General features: G+C 35.6%; 1 protein-coding gene across 1 annotated transcript in view; it reads left to right on the forward strand.

Annotated features, from left to right (window-relative positions):
• The window catches only part of USH2A (usherin), a 940,802-nt gene that overhangs the window by 91,036 nt on the left and 830,793 nt on the right, over positions 1-18,973 (forward strand). Inside the window, exon 6 of the mRNA XM_044943197.2 lies at positions 1,833-1,965. Within this exon, the coding sequence (XP_044799132.2) occupies positions 1,833-1,965 (133 nt within the window). The remainder of the gene's footprint in view (positions 1-1,832; positions 1,966-18,973) is intronic.

An 18,973-nucleotide genomic window follows, 5' to 3' on the forward strand; every position in this document is an offset into this window, starting at 1 on the left:
TGGCTGTTCATCAGCTTTTGGCTGGGTAAAGACAGTAGAGATGGAACCACATTCTTTTTTATGCATTAATACCTTCGAGAACTTTCCACGAGTTATATTTCATGTGCCTGCATGTTGCGCAGAGATGTTGTAAAACATGAGATAATGCTACAAATAACAAAGTAGAAAAGCCTGTATCTTTTATAATGATAACAGTCAAACACCAAATGACAGTAACAGGCTGTAAAAAATGGCATGCAAAAAAAAAAAAAAAAAAAAAAAAAGGAGCAGAAGGGTATATATCCAGGTCCGTGAAGAGCTAGTGTGTGATTTTTGGTCTTTATGTTAACGCTTTGTTTTATAATTAAGTCAAATGGAACACAAGGTCGATGCATTTAGGAAAAAATATGGTTTTAAATGAAAGCAGGTTGGATAGAGAGGAAAAAAGCCAAACTGAATAAGTTTTTGACGAACTGATATATTGATATCGCCAAGAAATTTTTATAATTGCCAATAGTGTGTGTGTGTAATTTTTTTTTTAAAGATGGGGACTTTGAAAAGAGTTCCTAAGGCAATTACTCACATGATTTAAAAATATTGGAGGGTGGTTGTTTATTTTCATTAATTTTTGAAAGGCTGTTTTAATATAATTTCATTTTGATATTTTTATTTAAGATGTTAGCATCTAACCTTCAACTACAAGATATTATGTTTCTCTCAATGAAGTAATCTGCGTAACTTTTTATGATATAATCCAGGGGTAGTCAAATTATAGCTCGTGGTACAAACCTGGCTGGCCACCTATTTTTATAAAAGTTTTGCTGAAACACATTTGTGCCCATTTATATATGTATCGTTTGTGGCTGCTTTCCTATTACAGCAGAGTTGAACAGTTGTGACCTGAACCATTTAGACCACAAAATCAAATCATTTGGCATACAAATAAAAAATATTTATCTGTTTACAGAAAAAGCTTGTTGACTTCTGGTGTAGAGGGTTGTTAGAGTACCTGATTAATTAGCCTAGACTATGGTCAGCAGATTTTTGCTATTCTGTATGGAGAAGGCAATGGCTACCCACTCCAGTACTCTTGCCTGGAAACTCCCATGGACAGAGGAGCCTGGTAGGCTGCAGTCCATGGGGTCACGAAGAGTTGGACACCGGACACGACTGAGCGACTTGACTTTCACTTTTCACTTTCATGCATTGGAGAAGGAAATGGCAACCCACTCCAGTGTTCTTGCCTGGAGAATCCCAGGGACGGGGGAGCCTGGTGGGCTGCCGTCTGTGGGGTTGCACAGAGTCGGACACGACTGAAGCGACTTAGCAGTAGCAGCAGCAGCATGGAGAAGTGCAGGTGAAAATTACCAACTGGATACCAACACCCAAGAAAATAAATGTTTATAAGGAGTCTTTGTGTTAGCAACCTAAATTGAATTATATTCATATGTAATACATTTCTAGTGTATCTGGTTTTGAATATTTTTGCCTTTTGCATTCATTTCTGTTTATTTCCAAATATGACTGTAACAAATTTAACTAGTAGCTAAAGAAGCAGTGTCTCCAGAACAACTTATGAAGGCATGGAAGACAGAGCTGTGAAATATATGGGACAAACAGTTATGCAAACCTTTGAATACCTTGGTATGTATGATCCAGCACAGAATTATTATATCTAGGTTTATGTCTAGATATAAAAACACAAGATATACCATTTGACCATTAAAATAAATTCCTAGTCTCTCCAACGGAAGGAAGTGGAGAAGTGGGAAGTTAACTTGAGAAAGCTTGCTAACGGCAGTTATTATAAAATAAAAGATTATGCAATTAATAATGGTAATAATTTCTTACAGGTATATCAGACAAAAATCAGTTTCTTCATCAATGGTTTGGAAAAGGATAATGCAGCTTTTGATGCAAGAACTCTAAGTGGTTCAATTACAGATTTTGCCTCTGGTACCATGCAAATAGGACAGAGCTTAAATGGTAAGTTTAGATTTCAGAAAATTATTTGTTTTATTTAATTACACTGTTCCTCAAAAAATGTGTCAAAAATATTTAAAAATACCCAGGTGTATTTGTTTCCTAGGGCTTCTGTAATACATTAGCACCAATTGGGTGACAGTTTAATAAAGCAGATTTCATCCCCCTGTGATTCTGGAGCGTAGAAGTCTGAAATCAAGGGCTCAGTGTTGGCCTCTTCTGGAAGTTCTGAGGGGGAGTTCATTCCATGCCTCTCTCTTTCTGGTGGCTTCTAGCAATACTTAGTGTTCCTTGGCTTGTAGCTATTAATATATAACTTCAGTCTTTGCCTCCATCTTCACCTGGCCTTCTCCCCGTCTCATCTCTTTTAAAGACACTTGTGATCAGATTTAGGTCCCAGCCTAATCCAGTATTTTCTCATCTTGACATCCTTAATTACATCTGCAAAGACTCTTTTTCCAAATAAAGTCACAATTGCAGGTAGTCTTATTTGTTGAAGGCCATTATTTAACCCACTATTATCAGAGAATCTTTAAAATGTCTTTATCATTTTTTCAAAGTAAGAACAATATGTAATAAACTATATTTTTAAAATTTATTTTTATCTAAGTAAAGTTGAGTTACAGTGTTGTATTAATTTCTGTTCTACAGCACAGTGACTCGGTTACATATATATATATTCATTCTTTTTCATATTTTTTTCCATTATGGTTGTCATAGGCTATTGAATATCTTTCCCTTTGCTATACAGTAGAATCTTGTCGTTTATCCATTCTATATATACCACTTTGCATCTGCTAACCCTAGATTCCCAATCCTCCTCTCTCCTGCTCCCCTCCCCCTTGGCAACCACAGTTTGTTTTCTGTGTTTCTGATTTTGTTTCTGTTTCATAGATAGGTTCATTTGTGTTAAATTTTAGATTCCACATATACGTGATATTTTATGGCATTTGTCTTTCTCTGACTTACTTCAGATACTCTAGTTGCATCGACGTTGCTGCAAGTGACATTATTTCTTTCTTTTGTACGGTGGAGTAGATAGTTTTAAGAAGATAGTGTCATATCCTGAAAAGAACAGAAGCTGAATTTAGAATTCTCTTGCAGTAACTAGCACATTGGTCTACAAAATTGCCTATACTTAAAAATGGGAATATTAATTGCTTTATATTATTAAAAACAGTAAATGATCATTATAAGAAAAACTAAACAACATTAAACTCTACAAAATAGGAAGGATTTTCCTTATTTTGACCTTTATAGATAGAGATAGTTAATTTTGTTATAACCTTCCACCATTTTTGTACATATAGCTAGAGATATAGTTATAAATATAATAATTTTCCAAAAATGAAATTATCATACATATGCTTTCTCTGAGCCCTCTAAAAATAAATACTTCCCCTCCAAATGTTATGAGAAACATGTTAATATGCCTTCTCATTTAAAATGACTGCATTGTGCACAGTTGTATAGCTATAACCAAAACTTTTTAAACACAATGTTATTAATGAACATGTGGATTACTTCTACTATTTCAAAATTATTAGCAGTTATCTGATCAAAAACACTAAATATATATATATTTATATATTGTATTTGTGTCTGTATCTATTATGCATACACATATATATGCATTTGAGCAATTGTCTGTGCAGTTCCTTAAGACCTTTTCCTTTGGTGTCAGTTTTCAAGTCCCATCTCTCTGCTTACTAGCCATGTGACTTGAAATAACTTTTTATGTCTCTAAACTATAGTTATCTTGAATTTAAAATCATGATGGTGATGATAGTACAGTTTCATGGTGAGGATCAAATGAGGCTATGTCATAGAAAACAGTACTGTTTTTCCAGCATCTGGTACTCAGTAGTTGTTCCATATTTGTTGAATGAATGAATGAATAACTGGGTCTTGTGTATACTAAACTATATTAATATGCAATGCTGTTGTTAATTATAATTATTTTGCTATGTCAAAGAAAACAGTACTGTTTTTCCAGCATCTGGTACTCAGTAGTTGTTCCATATTTGTTGAATGAATGAATGAATAACTGGGTCTTGTGTATACTAAACTATATTAATATGCAATGCTGTTGTTAATTATAATTATTTTGCTATGTCAAAGAAAACAGTACTGTTTTTCCAGCATCTGGTACTCAGTAGTTGTTCCATATTTGTTGAATGAATGAATGAATAACTGGGTCTTGTGTATACTAAACTATATTAATATGCAATGCTGTTGTTAATTATAATTATTTTGCTATGTCAAAGAAAACAGTACTGTTTTTCCAGCATCTGGTACTCAGTAGTTGTTCCATATTTGTTGAATGAATGAATGAATAACTGGGTCTAGTGTATACTAAACTATATTAATATGCAATGCTGTTGTTAATGATAATTATTTTGCTAACCTAAGTTGATAGAAGTTAGATAGGTTGAAATGGTCATTTTATATTTTAATACATATGGGAATGACTGCCCTAAAGCATAACAACAGATTACCTCATTACCTCATAAGGTTGTGAAAATTTAAAACCTTATTTAAAAATATAAGTATTTGTCTTAAACACTAACTAACCTGACAAATAATCCTTTTTTTTTTCATTTTTGCCGTTCCTCTCACCGAAAAGTATTTTTGGACCCTGCCTTAGAATTATTTGCCATTAGTGAGATTAAGTAGCTTTCCACATATGTCTGGATAATTTGCATGTCATTTGTGAATTCCTTATTGATATTGTATATTCATATTTATACTCTGGAAAATCTATTTGTAAAAGCTCATTAATGTTAATAATATTATGTTACACATTTTTTCTAGCTTTTAGATAGTCCTAACTTTTCATTATAGAAATTAAAAAATATTGTCTTATATTTTAGTCAAGGCAAAAACATTCATGCAACATAATACATGAATATTAATGGATATAGCTTTATGAATTTTTAATCTGTATATATACTTGCATAATTCTCATCCAGAAAAAGTTATCAAACATTTCCTGGATTTCAAACACTCCTGGTGAATACCAACTCTAAAGGGAAACAAAGAGTAGTGTCAGTAGAGACCTATCAGCATAAATTAGTGTTGGCTGTTCTTGAATGTTCAAGCACTTTAAATCATGCAAGTGAGAACTCTTGTGTATGATTTCTTTTCTAAGCACCAATAAGATATATCTCTATAGTGTGCTTCTATTTCTTTAAGCTTTAGGAAATACTTCTTTACTTTTTCAAAGTCGGTATTTTAACCAACGATGTTTGAGAATGTTGGTGTTCCATGTCCTTACCAACACTTAATATTATCATACATTATTGTTGTTTGCCATTCTGGTGTCTTTATGGTGCATTTTCTGATGATTGATGGTATTGAGAACATTTTCATGTGCTTCTTGGCCGTGGTTATGCTCTTTTGTGAACTACTTACATAAGTTTCTGCTAATTTTTAGTTGGAAGGCTTGTCTTTTTTATACCTTAAAGGAATGCAATATTTTGATTTTTGAATTCTTTGAGAGATAAACGGACTTCAAATATAACCTTCTGTGTTACAGCTTATACTATCAGTTTCCTTTGATCAACAGAAGTTCTTAATTTCAGTGAAGTCCAATTTATGTTTATTTTAAACTTAATACTTTTTATGTGATGTTTAGAATATCTTTGCGAACCCTGAAAGTATAAAGTGTAGGAGAACACCCAAAATCTCTAAAGATGTTCTCCTGTGCTTTATTTTAAAAGTGATATTATTTTGCCTCTCAAATTTAGATTGACGTTCTATCTGGGATTGATTTTTGGGTATAGTATGAAGTAGGAGTCAAGATTCTATTTTTTTCCCCACCGGGAATTTTAATTAACCCTGAAACATTTTCATCACTTCTCCACTACTTGCAATGGTACCTTTGTCACAAATTACATCCCTGTTACATGAAGACAGTGAGTTCCTGAACTCCCTATTTTGTTTCAGTGATCTGTTTGCCCATACATATAGTTAAAACATTTAGTTTTCATTTCTGTAGCTTCAGAAGAGTCTTACTGTCTAGAAGGATTTAATTTCTCCAATTTTTTTTAATCTTTCAAGCTTGTCTTGGCTATTATATGAATTTTAGAAGGAGTTTTTTTCAATTTTCACAAAAATTTTGTGGGAATTTAAATCCTTAACTCAATTTTGCGAGAATAGGTGTGTAGAGAATATCAAGTCCTCCAATCCACGAGCAGCATATATTCCTTAATTTCTCCCAGCAATGTTTTTAGTTTTCTGTATACTGGTCTCATTCATATTTGTAGGACTTAGTCCTGTGTGTTTTTTTGTCCTTTTTTTTTTTTTTAAGATTCAGTTTCGTTTGCTGGAAGATTTTTGATTACAGTTTCAATTTCCGTGCTTGTGATGGGTCTGTTAAGATTTTCTATTTCTTCCTGGTCGAGTTTTGGAAAGTTGTACTTTTCTAAGAATTTGTCCATTTCTTCCTCGTTGTCCATTTTATTGGCATATAATTGTTGATAGTAGTCTCTTATGATCCTTTGTATTTTGTGTTGTCTGTTGTGATCTCTCCATTTTCATTTCTTAATCTTCCAGCAAACAAAAGCCCAGGTCCAGACGGCTTCACAGCTGAATTCTACCAAAAATTTAGAGAAGAGCTAACACCTATCCTGCTCAAACTCTTCCAGAAAATTTCAGAGGATGGTAAACTTCCAAACTCATTCTATGAGGCCACCATCACCCTAACACCAAAACCTGACAAAGATCCCACAAAAAAAGAAAACTACAGGCCAATATCACTGATGAACATAGATGCAAAAATCCTTAACAAAATTCTAGCAATCAGAATCCAACAACACATTAAAAAGATCATACACCATGACCAAGTGGGCTTTATCCCAGGGATGCAAGGATTCTTCAATATCCGCAAATCAATCAATGTAATACACCACATTAACAAATTGAAAAACAAAAACCATATGATTATCTCAATAGATGCAGAGAAAGCCTTTGACAAAATTCAACATCCATTTATGATCAAAACTCTCCAGAAAGCAGGAATAGAAGGAACATACCTCAACATAATAAAAGCTATAGATGACAAACCCACAGCAAACATTATCCTCAATGGTGAAAAATTGAAAGCATTTCCTCTAAAGTCAGGAACAAGACAAGGGTGCCCACTTTCGCCATTACTATTCAACATAGTTTTGGAAGTTTTGGCCACAGCAATCAGAACAGAAAAAGAAATAAAAGGAATCCAAATTGGAAAAGAAGAAGTAAAGCTCTCACTGTTTGCAGATGACATGATCCTCTACATAGAAAACCCTAAAGACTCCACCAGAAAATTACTAGAACTAATCAATGACTATAGTAAAGTTGCAGGATATAAAATCAACACACAGAAATCCCTTGCATTCCTATACACTAATAATGAGAAAACAGAAAGAGAAATTAAGGAAACAATTCCATTCACCATTGCAACGGAAAGAATAAAATACTTAGGAATATATCTACCTAAAGAAACTAAAGACCTATATATAGAAAACTATAAAACACTGGTTAAAGAAATCAAAGAGGACACTAACAGATGGAGAAATATACCATGTTCATGGATTGGAAGAATCAATATAGTGAAAATGAGTATACTACCCAAAGCAATCTATAGATTCAATGCAATCCCTATCAAGCTACCAACAGCATTCTTCACAGAGCTAGAACAAATAATTGCACCATTTGTATGGAAATACAAAAAACCTCGAATAGCCAAAGCAATCTTGAGAAAGAAGAATGGAACTGGAGGAATCAACCTACCTGACTTCAGGCTCTACTACAAAGCCACAGTTATCAAGACAGTATGGTACTGGCACAAAGACAGAAATATAGATCAATGGAACAAAATAGAAAGCCCAGAGATAAATCCACACACATATGGACACCTTATCTTTGACAAAGGAGGCAAGAATATACAATGGATTAAAGACAACCTCTTTAACAAGTGGTGCTGGGAAATCTGGTCAACCACTTGTAAAAGAATGAAACTAGAACACTTTCTAACACCATACACAAAAATAAACTCAAAATGGATTAAAGATCTAAATGTAAGACCAGAAACTATAAAACTCCTAGAGGAGAACATAGGCAAAACATTCTCTGACATACATCACAGCAGGATCCTCTATGACCCACCTCCCAGAATATTGGAAATAAAAGCAAAAATAAACAAATGGGACCTAATTAACCTTAAAAGCTTCTGCACATCAAAGGAAACTATTAGCAAGGTGAAAAGACAGCCTTCAGAATGGGAGAAGATAATAGCAAATGAAGCAACTGACAAACAACTAATCTCGAGAATATACAAGCAACTCCTACAGCTCAACTCCAGAAAAATAAATGACCCAATCAAAAAATGGGCCAAAGAACTACATAGACATTTCTCCAAAGAAGACATACAGATGGCTAACAAACACATGAAAAGATGCTCAACATCACTCATTATCAGAGAAATGCAAATCAAAACCACTATGAGGTATCATCTCACACCAGTCAGAATGGCTGTGATCCAAAAGTCTACAAGCAATAAATGCTGGAGAGGGTGTGGAGAAAAGGGAACCCTCTTACACTGTTGGTGGGAATGCAAACTAGTACAGCCACTATGGAGAACAGTGTGGAGATTCCTTAAAAACCTGGAAATAGACCTGCCTTATGATCCAGCAATCCCACTGCTGGGCATACACACTGAGGAAACCGGAAGGGAAAGAGACACTTGTACCCCAATGTTCATCGCAGCACTTTTTATAATAGCCAGGACACGGAAGCAACCTAGATGTCCATCAGCAGATGAATGGATAAGAAAGCAGTGGTACATATACACAATGGAGTATTATTCAGCCATTAAAAAGAATACATTCGAATCAGTTCTAATGAGGTGGATGAAACTGGAGCCTATTATACAGAGTGAAGTAAGCCAGAAAGAAAAACACCAATACAGTATACTAATGCATATATATGGAATTTAGAAAGATGGTAACAATAACCCTGTGTACGAGACAGCAAAAGAGACACTGATGTATAGAACAGTCTTATGGACTCTGTGAGAGAGGGAGAGGGTGGGAAGATTTGGGAGAATGGCATTGAAACATGTAAAATATCATGTATGAAATGAGTTGCCAGTCCAGGTTCGATGCACGATACTGGATGCTTGGGGCTGGTGCACTGGGACGACCCAGAGGGATGGAATGGGGAGGGAGGAGGGAGGAGGGTTCAGGATGGGGAACACATGTATGCCTGTGGCAGATTCATTTTGATATTTGGCAAAACTAATACAGTTATGTAAAGTTTAAAAATAAAATAAAATTAAAAAAAAAAGAATTAAAAAGAAAAAGATTCAGTTTCACTTAATACTGTTTTGGAACTTTATTCTCTAGTTTTATTTCTATTATATAAAATTAGCATCAATTTTTATATTGACGTTAAGTTCAGTGACCTTCAGTTCAGTTCAGTTCAGTTGCTCAGTCGTGTCTGACTCTTTGCAACCCCATGAATCACAGCACACCAGGCCTCCCTGTCCATCACCAACTCCTGGAGTTCACTCAAACTCGTGTCCATCGAGTCGGTGATGCCATCCAACCATCTCATCCTCTGTCATCCCCTTCTCCTCCTGCCCCCAATCCCTCCCAGCATCAGGGTCTTTTCCAATGAGTCAACTCTTCGCATGAGATGGCCAAAGTATTGGAGTTTCAGCTTCAGCACCAGTCCATGCAATGAACACCCAGGACTGGTCTCCTTTAGGATGGACTGGTTGGATCTCCTTGCAGTCCAAGGGACTCTCAAGAGTCTTCTCCAACACCACAGTTCAAAAGCATCGATTCTTCGGTGCTCAGCTTTCTTCACAGTCCAACTCTCACAACCATACATGACCACAGGAAAAACCATAGCCTTGACTAGACGGATCTTTGTTGGCAAAGTCATATCTCTGCTTTTCAATATGCTGTCTAGGTTGGTCATAACTTTCCTTCCAAGGAGTAAGCGTCTTTTAATTTCATGGCTGCAGTCACCATCTGCAGTGGTTTTGGAGCCCCCCAAAATAAAGCCTGACACTGTTTCCACTGTTCCCCCATCTATCTGCCATGAAGTGATGAGACCAGATGCCATGATCTTCATTTTCTGAATGTTGAGCTTTAAGCCAACTTTTTCACTCTGCTCTTTCACTTTCATCAACAGGCTTTTTAGTTCCTCTTCACTTTCTGACATAAGTGAAGTTAGTGTAGTTGCTCAGTAGTGTCCGACTCTTTGCGACCCCATGGACTGTAGCCTATCAGGCTCCTCTGTCCATGGCATTTTCTAGGCAAGAGTGCTGGAGTGGATTGCCATTTCCTTAATTACAAATTCTAAAATTACTTTGCCATTTCTGACATAAGGGTGGTGTCATGCTGAAAGGGGAACTCCCCGGGTCAGTAGATGCCCAATATGCTACTGGAGATCAGTGGAGAAATAACTCTAGAAAGAATGAAGGGATGGAGCCAAAGCAAAAACAGTACCCAGTTGTGGATGTTACTGGTGATAGAAGCAAGGCCCGATGCTGTAAAGAGCAATATTGCATAGGAACCTGGAATGTCAGGTCCATGAATTAAGGCAAATTGGAAGTGGTCAAACAGGAGATGGCAAGAGTGAATGTCAACATTCTAGGAATTAGCGAACTAAAATGGACTGAAATGGATGAATTTAACTCAGATGACCATTATATCTACTACTGTGGGCAGGAATCCCTTAGAAGAAATGGAGTAGCCATCATGGTCAACAAAAGAATCCTAAATGCAGTACTTGGATGCAATCTCAAAAATGACAGAATGCTCTCTGTTCATTTCCAAGGCACACCATTCAATATCACAGTAATCCAAGCCTATGCCCCAACCAGTAACACTGAAGAAGCTGAAGTTGAACAGTTCTATGAAGACCTACAAGACCTTCTAGAACTAACACCCCAAAAAGATGTCCTTTTCATTATAGGGGACTGGAATGCAAAAGTAGGAAGTTAAGAAACACCTGGAGTAACAGGCAAATTTGGCCTTGGAGTACGGAATGAAGCAGGGCAAAGGCTAATAATAGAGTTTTGCCAAGAGAACGCACTGGTTATCGCAAACACCTTCTTACAACAACACAAGAGAAGACTCTACACATGGACATCACCAGATGGTCAACACCGAAATCAATGACCTTGTTAAATTTAAATTCTGATAGTTATACAGTCCTATCATTTATACATAGCAGGCACTCAAATCTTTTCAAATGTTTGCAGTAAATGCCTAACTGGTCATGGAGTTGTCACATAGATATTTATAGGTGTTGTTATTATTAACTTTGAAATAATGCAAAATGTTAATTTTTCCCCATGACCTGATTTATATAGTTTTTTAATTATGGGAAAATGGGTGTGTATGTGTATATATATATATATATATATATTTAAATATTCAAAATACACTCTAAAACACTGGTTAAATTTCCAAGCTCTGGTGCCAAACAAATTTAGGGTTGAATTCAATCCATTTGTTTACCTTTGATCTAAAGATATATTCCTTTAAAGTTTCTAATCTGTTAAATTTTATATTTTAATAAATATTTTATAGGGATATTATAAGAATTATATATGTTAGTGTATATGTAGAATATATTTCTTGTCATATAGTAAATTTTAATAAGTGGTAGCTATTATTAACCTCTTTGAATATCTATTTTCTTATTGTGAAGTAGACATAGCAATTACTTTCCATAGAAATGTTGAGAGATCCAAAGGAAAATGTCTATAAATGACTCTATTATTTTAATTTATATATTCTCTTAGATCAAGCTAAACTTCCATAAAGAAGTAGCATTTTAAGAAACCTATATATTTAGAAACTTGGTTTGAGTAATTAGTATTATTGAGAAATTTTATAAGTACTCTGCATGCAGAAATTCTTAATAACACATTAAATCTTGTGAGCCTTATTTCAATATTTAATTCCCATTAGCACTTCTAAAAGTGTTTTATTGCACCAAATGTTGCTCAAAGTATTCGATAGTGCCATAAATTTGTCCACTCTGCACTGTGGGGTTGAAATGACTTGCTTCTATTCTATTTCAATATACTAAATGCTGAATTAATGATTCCAAAGGACAGTGTGGGCTGAATATGATGTTTGTTTTTAAACTGCAAAAAAAGAAATTTGACTTCTGATTAGAAAGCACATAATTGGAAAAGCATTTATTTCCAGTGTTACTTAGTTTTTAATATAGTTTTCCTCCTTAAGTTTTGGCATTGGAGAGCTACAGGAGGCAAAGATATTTAAAAATAATTTTTATCTTTTTTCCCATCAATTTCTAGGTATGGTTGTACCTACTGTATCTTTTCTCTAATTAGAGATGGCAGGTAGACTGGCTCATTACTTCTGCCTAATGAGCCAGGCTCCATGCCACCTCTCTAATCAGAAAAGAGATAGGTACAGAATGTTCCCACGGACTTATTATAAATCATTTTCTTTCTCTCCCGTGCTCCTTTTTTTAATCAAAAAATTAAGTCACTGTCCTCCATACTTTTGTCTACATCCAAGATGGTTTCATTCAGGAGAGGTAATTGTGCAAGAGATTACCGTAAGCTGAATTAAAGGTGCTCTCATGCAGTACTGGGCCGGCTGTCTCTGCTTTGGAACAGACACTGCCTCAATCACAGGCATATCAAACGAAGGTCTGCAGGAAATCAAGATGGCTTTTCTTTCTTTCTCTGGTTAGGCTTACCTTGTTTCCTTGTTTCTGTACCCAGGAAGCGACAGCTTCACGTGAGTGTGGGCTGCTCGAAAGCCTTTTCTTTGAGCCTCATCTCCAACTAGCATAACTTTCTAGAAAAATATTGTAGGGTGCCAATGACACTTTCTGTTGCTGTGGGCCTTGTCTTTGCCTCCCCTAGGAAATTAGTCAATGGACCATATGAATATTGTTTCCTGGGTTCTGTATCTGTATTACTGGGATATGTGTGTGTGTGTGTGTGCTCAGTCATCTGATTTGCTCTGGCTGATTTTTAAATATACAAATAGAAACAGCTTACACCTTCCAGATCAACCAATGTGTCAGTTCCTTTTTAAGTACCGTTAGTTCCAGTCATATATTTATTTTAATTCCTTCAGTTGGGCAGAAAATGAAGAGGAGCTGTGGTAACAGACATGTAATTATAAACAGTCTCTAAAGTCACTGTGGTGATAAACTACAATAGCCCTGCAAATTTTGGATATAAAAGTAAAAAATCACATGAATCAAAGTTTTTCAGAGTAATTTCTGAACTCTTATCAACAGAGTTCTAATTTCCTTTTAAATGTTGGTTTCTCTACATTACTTTCTTAAGATAACTGGTCATTAAGGAATCAGTGAACTTTTGTTTTGTAGCTGTGAAAGCAAATATACAAGGAAGAAAAAGATGATCACCTAATGCTAATGCCAACTTTCCTTCCATTCCATGTTTTCTAGGCATTGTATCTTCATTCACTTGCTTGTTCTTTCTGGAGTTGAAATAGTATTTTTATTTCTACTATTGTCCCAAAGGTTATCAATAACATTTCTAACTTCAGCTATGTATGGAAAGCCAGTTTTCCTTTTAGTTTAGCTGGAGATAATACTAAAATTTTTATGAGAGAATTCTTGTTTTTAATTAGGTAAAAAGTAAAGAAATAGAAAAATGTAGCAATTGATGAATTAAGACAGGTAAATGGAATGGAAATAGGCTATAGGAACAAGGTCTATAAAGGTATTAAAAAAACAAACTAGTGTTAGTCGCTCAGTCATGTCTGACTCTTTGTGACTCCTATGGTCTATACCCGCCAGGCTCTTCTGTCCATGGAATTCTCCAGGCAAGAATACTGGAATGGGTAGCCATTCCCTTCTCCAGGGAATCTTTCTAACCTAGGGATTGAACCTGACTCTCCCACATTGCAGGAAGACTCTTTACCATCTGAGCCACCAGGAAAGCCCATATAATGCTGTAGAGGAGTTTAATTAAGGATGAAGGAGTTTCAGAGCATTGCGGAAGAGATATCTAGCAATGCTATTAGGACAAGTGGCCAACTATGTTACAAAAATAAAAATATAATTTAAATGTGTACCCTCAATCATAATTAAATAAAAACTGCAGATGAATTAAAATTTAAATGTGAAATATATAATCATGAGATAGTAGAGGACAGTAAAAGGAAATGTTTTCATAATCTTGGCATATTGAAGATTTTTATTAGCATGATATCCTGGCCAGAAACAGTAAAGCAAAAATATTGAAGAATCTGACTGAGAATTTAAAATTCAAACAGTGCTTATCATTTTGTATATAGTTTGGCTGGGAATAAAAAAGAGAATACTAGTGTGGGAAAGAATTTGCTATAACCTGGCAAGCTATGAAAAGTAAAAATATGAAAGCTGTGTCATCCAAGTGTTCTCCTTCCAGGACGTATCTCTCAAGAATATGATTAAATAAGGCTTTAAATATGTACATGAAATGTTAATTGTAGAATTACTTATGGTAGCAAATAATTGGAACCAGTTAGAAACTTCAAAAGAGAATGGATTAAAATAAATGAGAATTTATGTCTCCAATGGAAAAGTGTATATTATTAAGAGAAATGAAATGTCTGTTAGTCAAGACTTGGCAGCACATTCATGATATGTTATAATATAAAAAATGAATGAGCATAAAGTATCTCTAACATGGGTTGAGGAAATGCAAATTTGCACCGGATATTGAACTCTCTGTACATAGAAATTATTATTGCTATAATAATTAGTGCCTGAGAAGCTAGGTACTTGTTTTTGGTTTGAATCTGGCTTTGCTTCTTAAAAGTCAAGTGACTTTGGCAAAAAATTTAACTTCTCAATCCAGTTTCCTAATTTGTTTGTTCATCTATAACATGTTTTTGATATAGTTTTCAAAGCAACTGTAAAACTTTTAAATAATATATACTTGGTTTATGTTTGTTATCCAATGAAAGTTTGCTATTATAAATATTAATGTTATAATAATTTAGGTATTACTCTTATTGACTTTGTGAAATTTAAGTATTTTAAAATAATGGTCCTGGCTGACATTCAATTTTTGGCTCAAAATAAAAATTTTCCTAGGGTGAGTAAGAAAAAAATTTTAATTTAGGACAGTGATGTACAATATGTTTAAAACGGCTATATTTTGTGTAGGTAAGCTCCACAAAATAAGTTCTTTCTTTCTTCAAAGATTAGTCCTCTCTGGTACTCTTCATTTTTTTTTTTTTTTTACAAATCGTGAAGTCTATCTGGTGTTATTTCTTTTCAGCCTGAAGGACTTCCTTCTTCATTGTTTATAGTTTGGCCAGTGGGAACAAATTCTCTCAGCTTTATGAAAAATGTCTTTAATTTGTTTTTACTTTTGAAAGATATTTTCACTGGATATAGAATTATACATTGTTAATTATAATTTTTTTTAGCAGTTTAAAGATTGTTGTTTCACTGTCTTCCTGCCTTCATTATTTTTGATGAGTTATCAGCCATCATTCATATTAATATTCCTTTGTAGGGTATATGCCATTTTTTTATTGTTTCTGAAAATTTTCTCTTTGATTTTAATAGTTTAATTAAACTGCCTGGACGTAGTTTTCATAGTATTCATCCTAGTTGAGATTTGCTCAGATTCTTGCTTATACAAATTGATGTTTTCACTACTTTCGGAAGTTCTAATAATTATCTCTTTAAACTTCTTTCTTCTTTTTTTTCCATTCCACATTCTTTCTCCTCTTACTCTAGGACTTCAATTATGTTTATGTCAGAGCATGGATAGTATTCCACAGATGTAGGGCACTTTTTTTTTTTTTTTTTACATACTCTTTTTTATTCTTAGCATTTCTCTTTGGATACTTTATATTGATTTGTCTTAATAGTCACTGATTATTACTTTCTTGTTTGTATCTAGGCTGCTCTTAAGCTTATCTAGAAAATACTTCATTTTTTAATAACAAACTTTTCATCTCTAGAATTTCCATTTGGTAACTCATTTGTAGGTTCCATCTGTCTGTTCATCATATTCCCTCATCTTTTCACACATATTGTCACCATTTCCACTAGATTTTTTGGTATTTTTTGTCTTAGATATTTGGATCATTCCAATATCTAAGCCTTCCCTTGTGGCTCAGCTGGTAAAGAATCTGCCTGCAATGTGGGAGACCTGGGTTTGACCCCTGGGTTGGGAAGATCTTCTGGAGAAGGGAAAGTCTACCCACTCCAGTATTCTGGCCTGGAGAATTCCATGGACTGTTTAGTCCACAGGGTCACAAAGAGTAGGACACGACTGAACGACTAGAATTTTATGGAACATCTGAGCCATGTCTTGACTTTTTTTTCCTTTCTTTGTGATACACTATGTTTTCTTGCTGTTTCATGTGTCTTAAAATGTTTTTATTGTGTGCCAGATTTTGTGTAAGGGAATGAAAGAGATAGAAGTGTGTTTGTGTGTGTTAGTTGTTCAGTCATAGCTGACTCTTTGTGACCCCATGGACTGTAGCCCACCATGCTCCTCTGTCTGTGGAATTTTCCAGATAAGAATCCTGGAGTGATTCCTACTCCAGGGAATCATCCTGACCCAGGTACTGAACCCATATCTCCTGCATTGCAGCTGGATTCTTTACCATCTGAGCCATCAGGAAAGCCAGGTAAATAATAGTTACCTCCAGAGAAAAGAGCACTTCTGGTTCTATTAGGCCTCTGGAGTGTGTGTGTTGGCAGTGGGTGGGAGGAGGAAAGGAGGAGAGCAGCATCAAACTTATTTGAAACTGATGTGGACTTGAGCTTTATTTCTCAGCTGTAATATAATTTAGTTCACCGCTGCTTTCAGATGTTTGACGACAGAATTAGGATGGATGTAGACTCCCTCTACTGTGGGCAGGAATCCCTCAGAAGAAATGGAGTGGCCATGATGGTCAACAAAAGAGTCCGAAATGCAGTACTTGGATGCAATCTCAAAAACGACAGAATGATCTCTGTTCGTTTCCAAGGCAAACCATTCAATATCACAGTAATCCAAGCCTATGCCCCAACCAGTAATGCTGAAGAAGCTGAAGTTGAACGGTTCTATGAAGACCTACAAGACCTTTTAGAACTAACACCCAAAAAAGATGTCCTTTTCATTATAGGGGACTGGAATGCAAAAGTAGGAAGTTAAGAAACACCTGGAGTAACAGGCAAATTTGGCCTTGGAATATGGAATGAAGCAGGGCAAAGACAAATAGAGTTTTGCCAAGAAAATGCACTGGTCATAACAAACACCCTCTTCCAACAACACAAGAGAAGACTCTATACATGGACATCACCAGATGGTCAACACCGAAATCAGATTGATTATATTCTTTGCAGCCAAAGATGGAGAAGCTCTATAAAGTCAGCAAAAACAAGACCAGGAGCTGACTGTGGCTCAGACCATGAACTCCTTATTGCCAAATTCAGACTGAAATTGAAGAAAGTAGGGAAAACCACTAGATCATTCAGGTATGACCTAAATCAAATCCCTTATGATTATACAGTGGAAGTGAGAAATAGATTTAAGGGCCTAGATCTGATAGATAGAGTGCCTGATGAACTATGGAATGAGGTTCGTGACATTGTACAGGAGACAGGGATCAAGACCATTCCCATAGAAAAGAAATGCAAAAAAGCAAAATGGCTGTCTGGGGAGGCCTTACAAATAGCTGTGAAAAGAAGAGAAGCAAAAAGCAAAGGAGAAAAGGAAAGATATAAGCATCTGAATACAGAGTTCCAAAGAATAGCAAGAAGAGATAAGAAAGCCTTCTTCAGCGATCAATGCAAAGAAATAGAGGAAAACAACAGAATGGGAAAAACTAGGGATCTCTTCAAGAAAATCAGAGATACCAAAGGAACATTTCATAAAAAGATGAGCTTGATAAAGGACAGAAATAGTATGGACCTAACAGAAGCAGAAGATATTAAGAAGAGATGGCAAGAATACACAGAAGAACTGTACAAAAAAGATCTTCACGACCCAGATAATCACGATGGTGTGATCACTGACCCAGAGCCAGACATCCTGGAAAGTGAAGTCAAGTGGGCCTTAGAAAGCATCACTACAAACAAAGCTAGTGGAGGTGATGGAATTCCAGTTGAGCTATTCCAAATCCTGAAATATGATGCTGTGAAAGTGCTGCACTCAATATGTCAGCAAATTTGGAAAACTCAGCAGTGACCACAGGACTGGAAAAGGTCAGTTTTCATTCCAATCCCAAAGAAAGGCAATGTCAAAGAATGCTCAAACTGCTGCACAATTGGACTCATCTCACATGCTAGTAAAGTAATGCTCAAAATTCTCCAAGCCAGGCTTCAGCAATATGTGAACCATGAACTTCCTGATGTTCAAGCTGGTTTGAGAAAAGTCAGAGGAACCAGAGATCAAATTGCCAACATCTGCTGGATCATGGAAAAAGCAAGAGAGTTCCAGAAAAACATCTATTTCTGCTTTATTGACTATGCCAAAGCCTTTGACTGCGTGGATCACAATAAACTGTGGAAAATTCTTCAAGAGATGGGAATACCAGACCACCTGATCTGCTTCTTGAGAAGTTAGAACTGGACATGGTCAGGTAGCAACAGTTAGATCTGGACATGGAACAACAGACTGGTTCCAAATAGGAAAAGGAGTTCGTCAAGGCTGTATATTGTCACCCTGTTTATTTAACTTCTATGCAGAGTACATCATGAGAAACATTGGACTGGAAGAAACACAAGCTGGAATCAAGATTGCCAGGAGAAATATCAATAACCTCAGATATGCAGATGACACCACCCTTATGGCAGAAAGTGAAGAGAAACTCAAAAGCCTGTTGATGAAAGTGAAAGTGGAGAGTGAAAAAGTTGGCTTAAAGCTCAACATTCAGAAAACTAAGATCATGGCATCTGGTCCCATCACTTCATGGGAAATAGATGGGGAAACTGGAAACGGTGTCAGACTTTATTTTTCTTGGCTCCAAAATCACTGCAGATGGTGACTGCAGCCATGAAA

This window comes from Bubalus bubalis, chromosome 5, assembly GCF_019923935.1.
Source record: "Bubalus bubalis isolate 160015118507 breed Murrah chromosome 5, NDDB_SH_1, whole genome shotgun sequence".
NCBI lineage: Eukaryota > Metazoa > Chordata > Mammalia > Artiodactyla > Bovidae > Bubalus > Bubalus bubalis.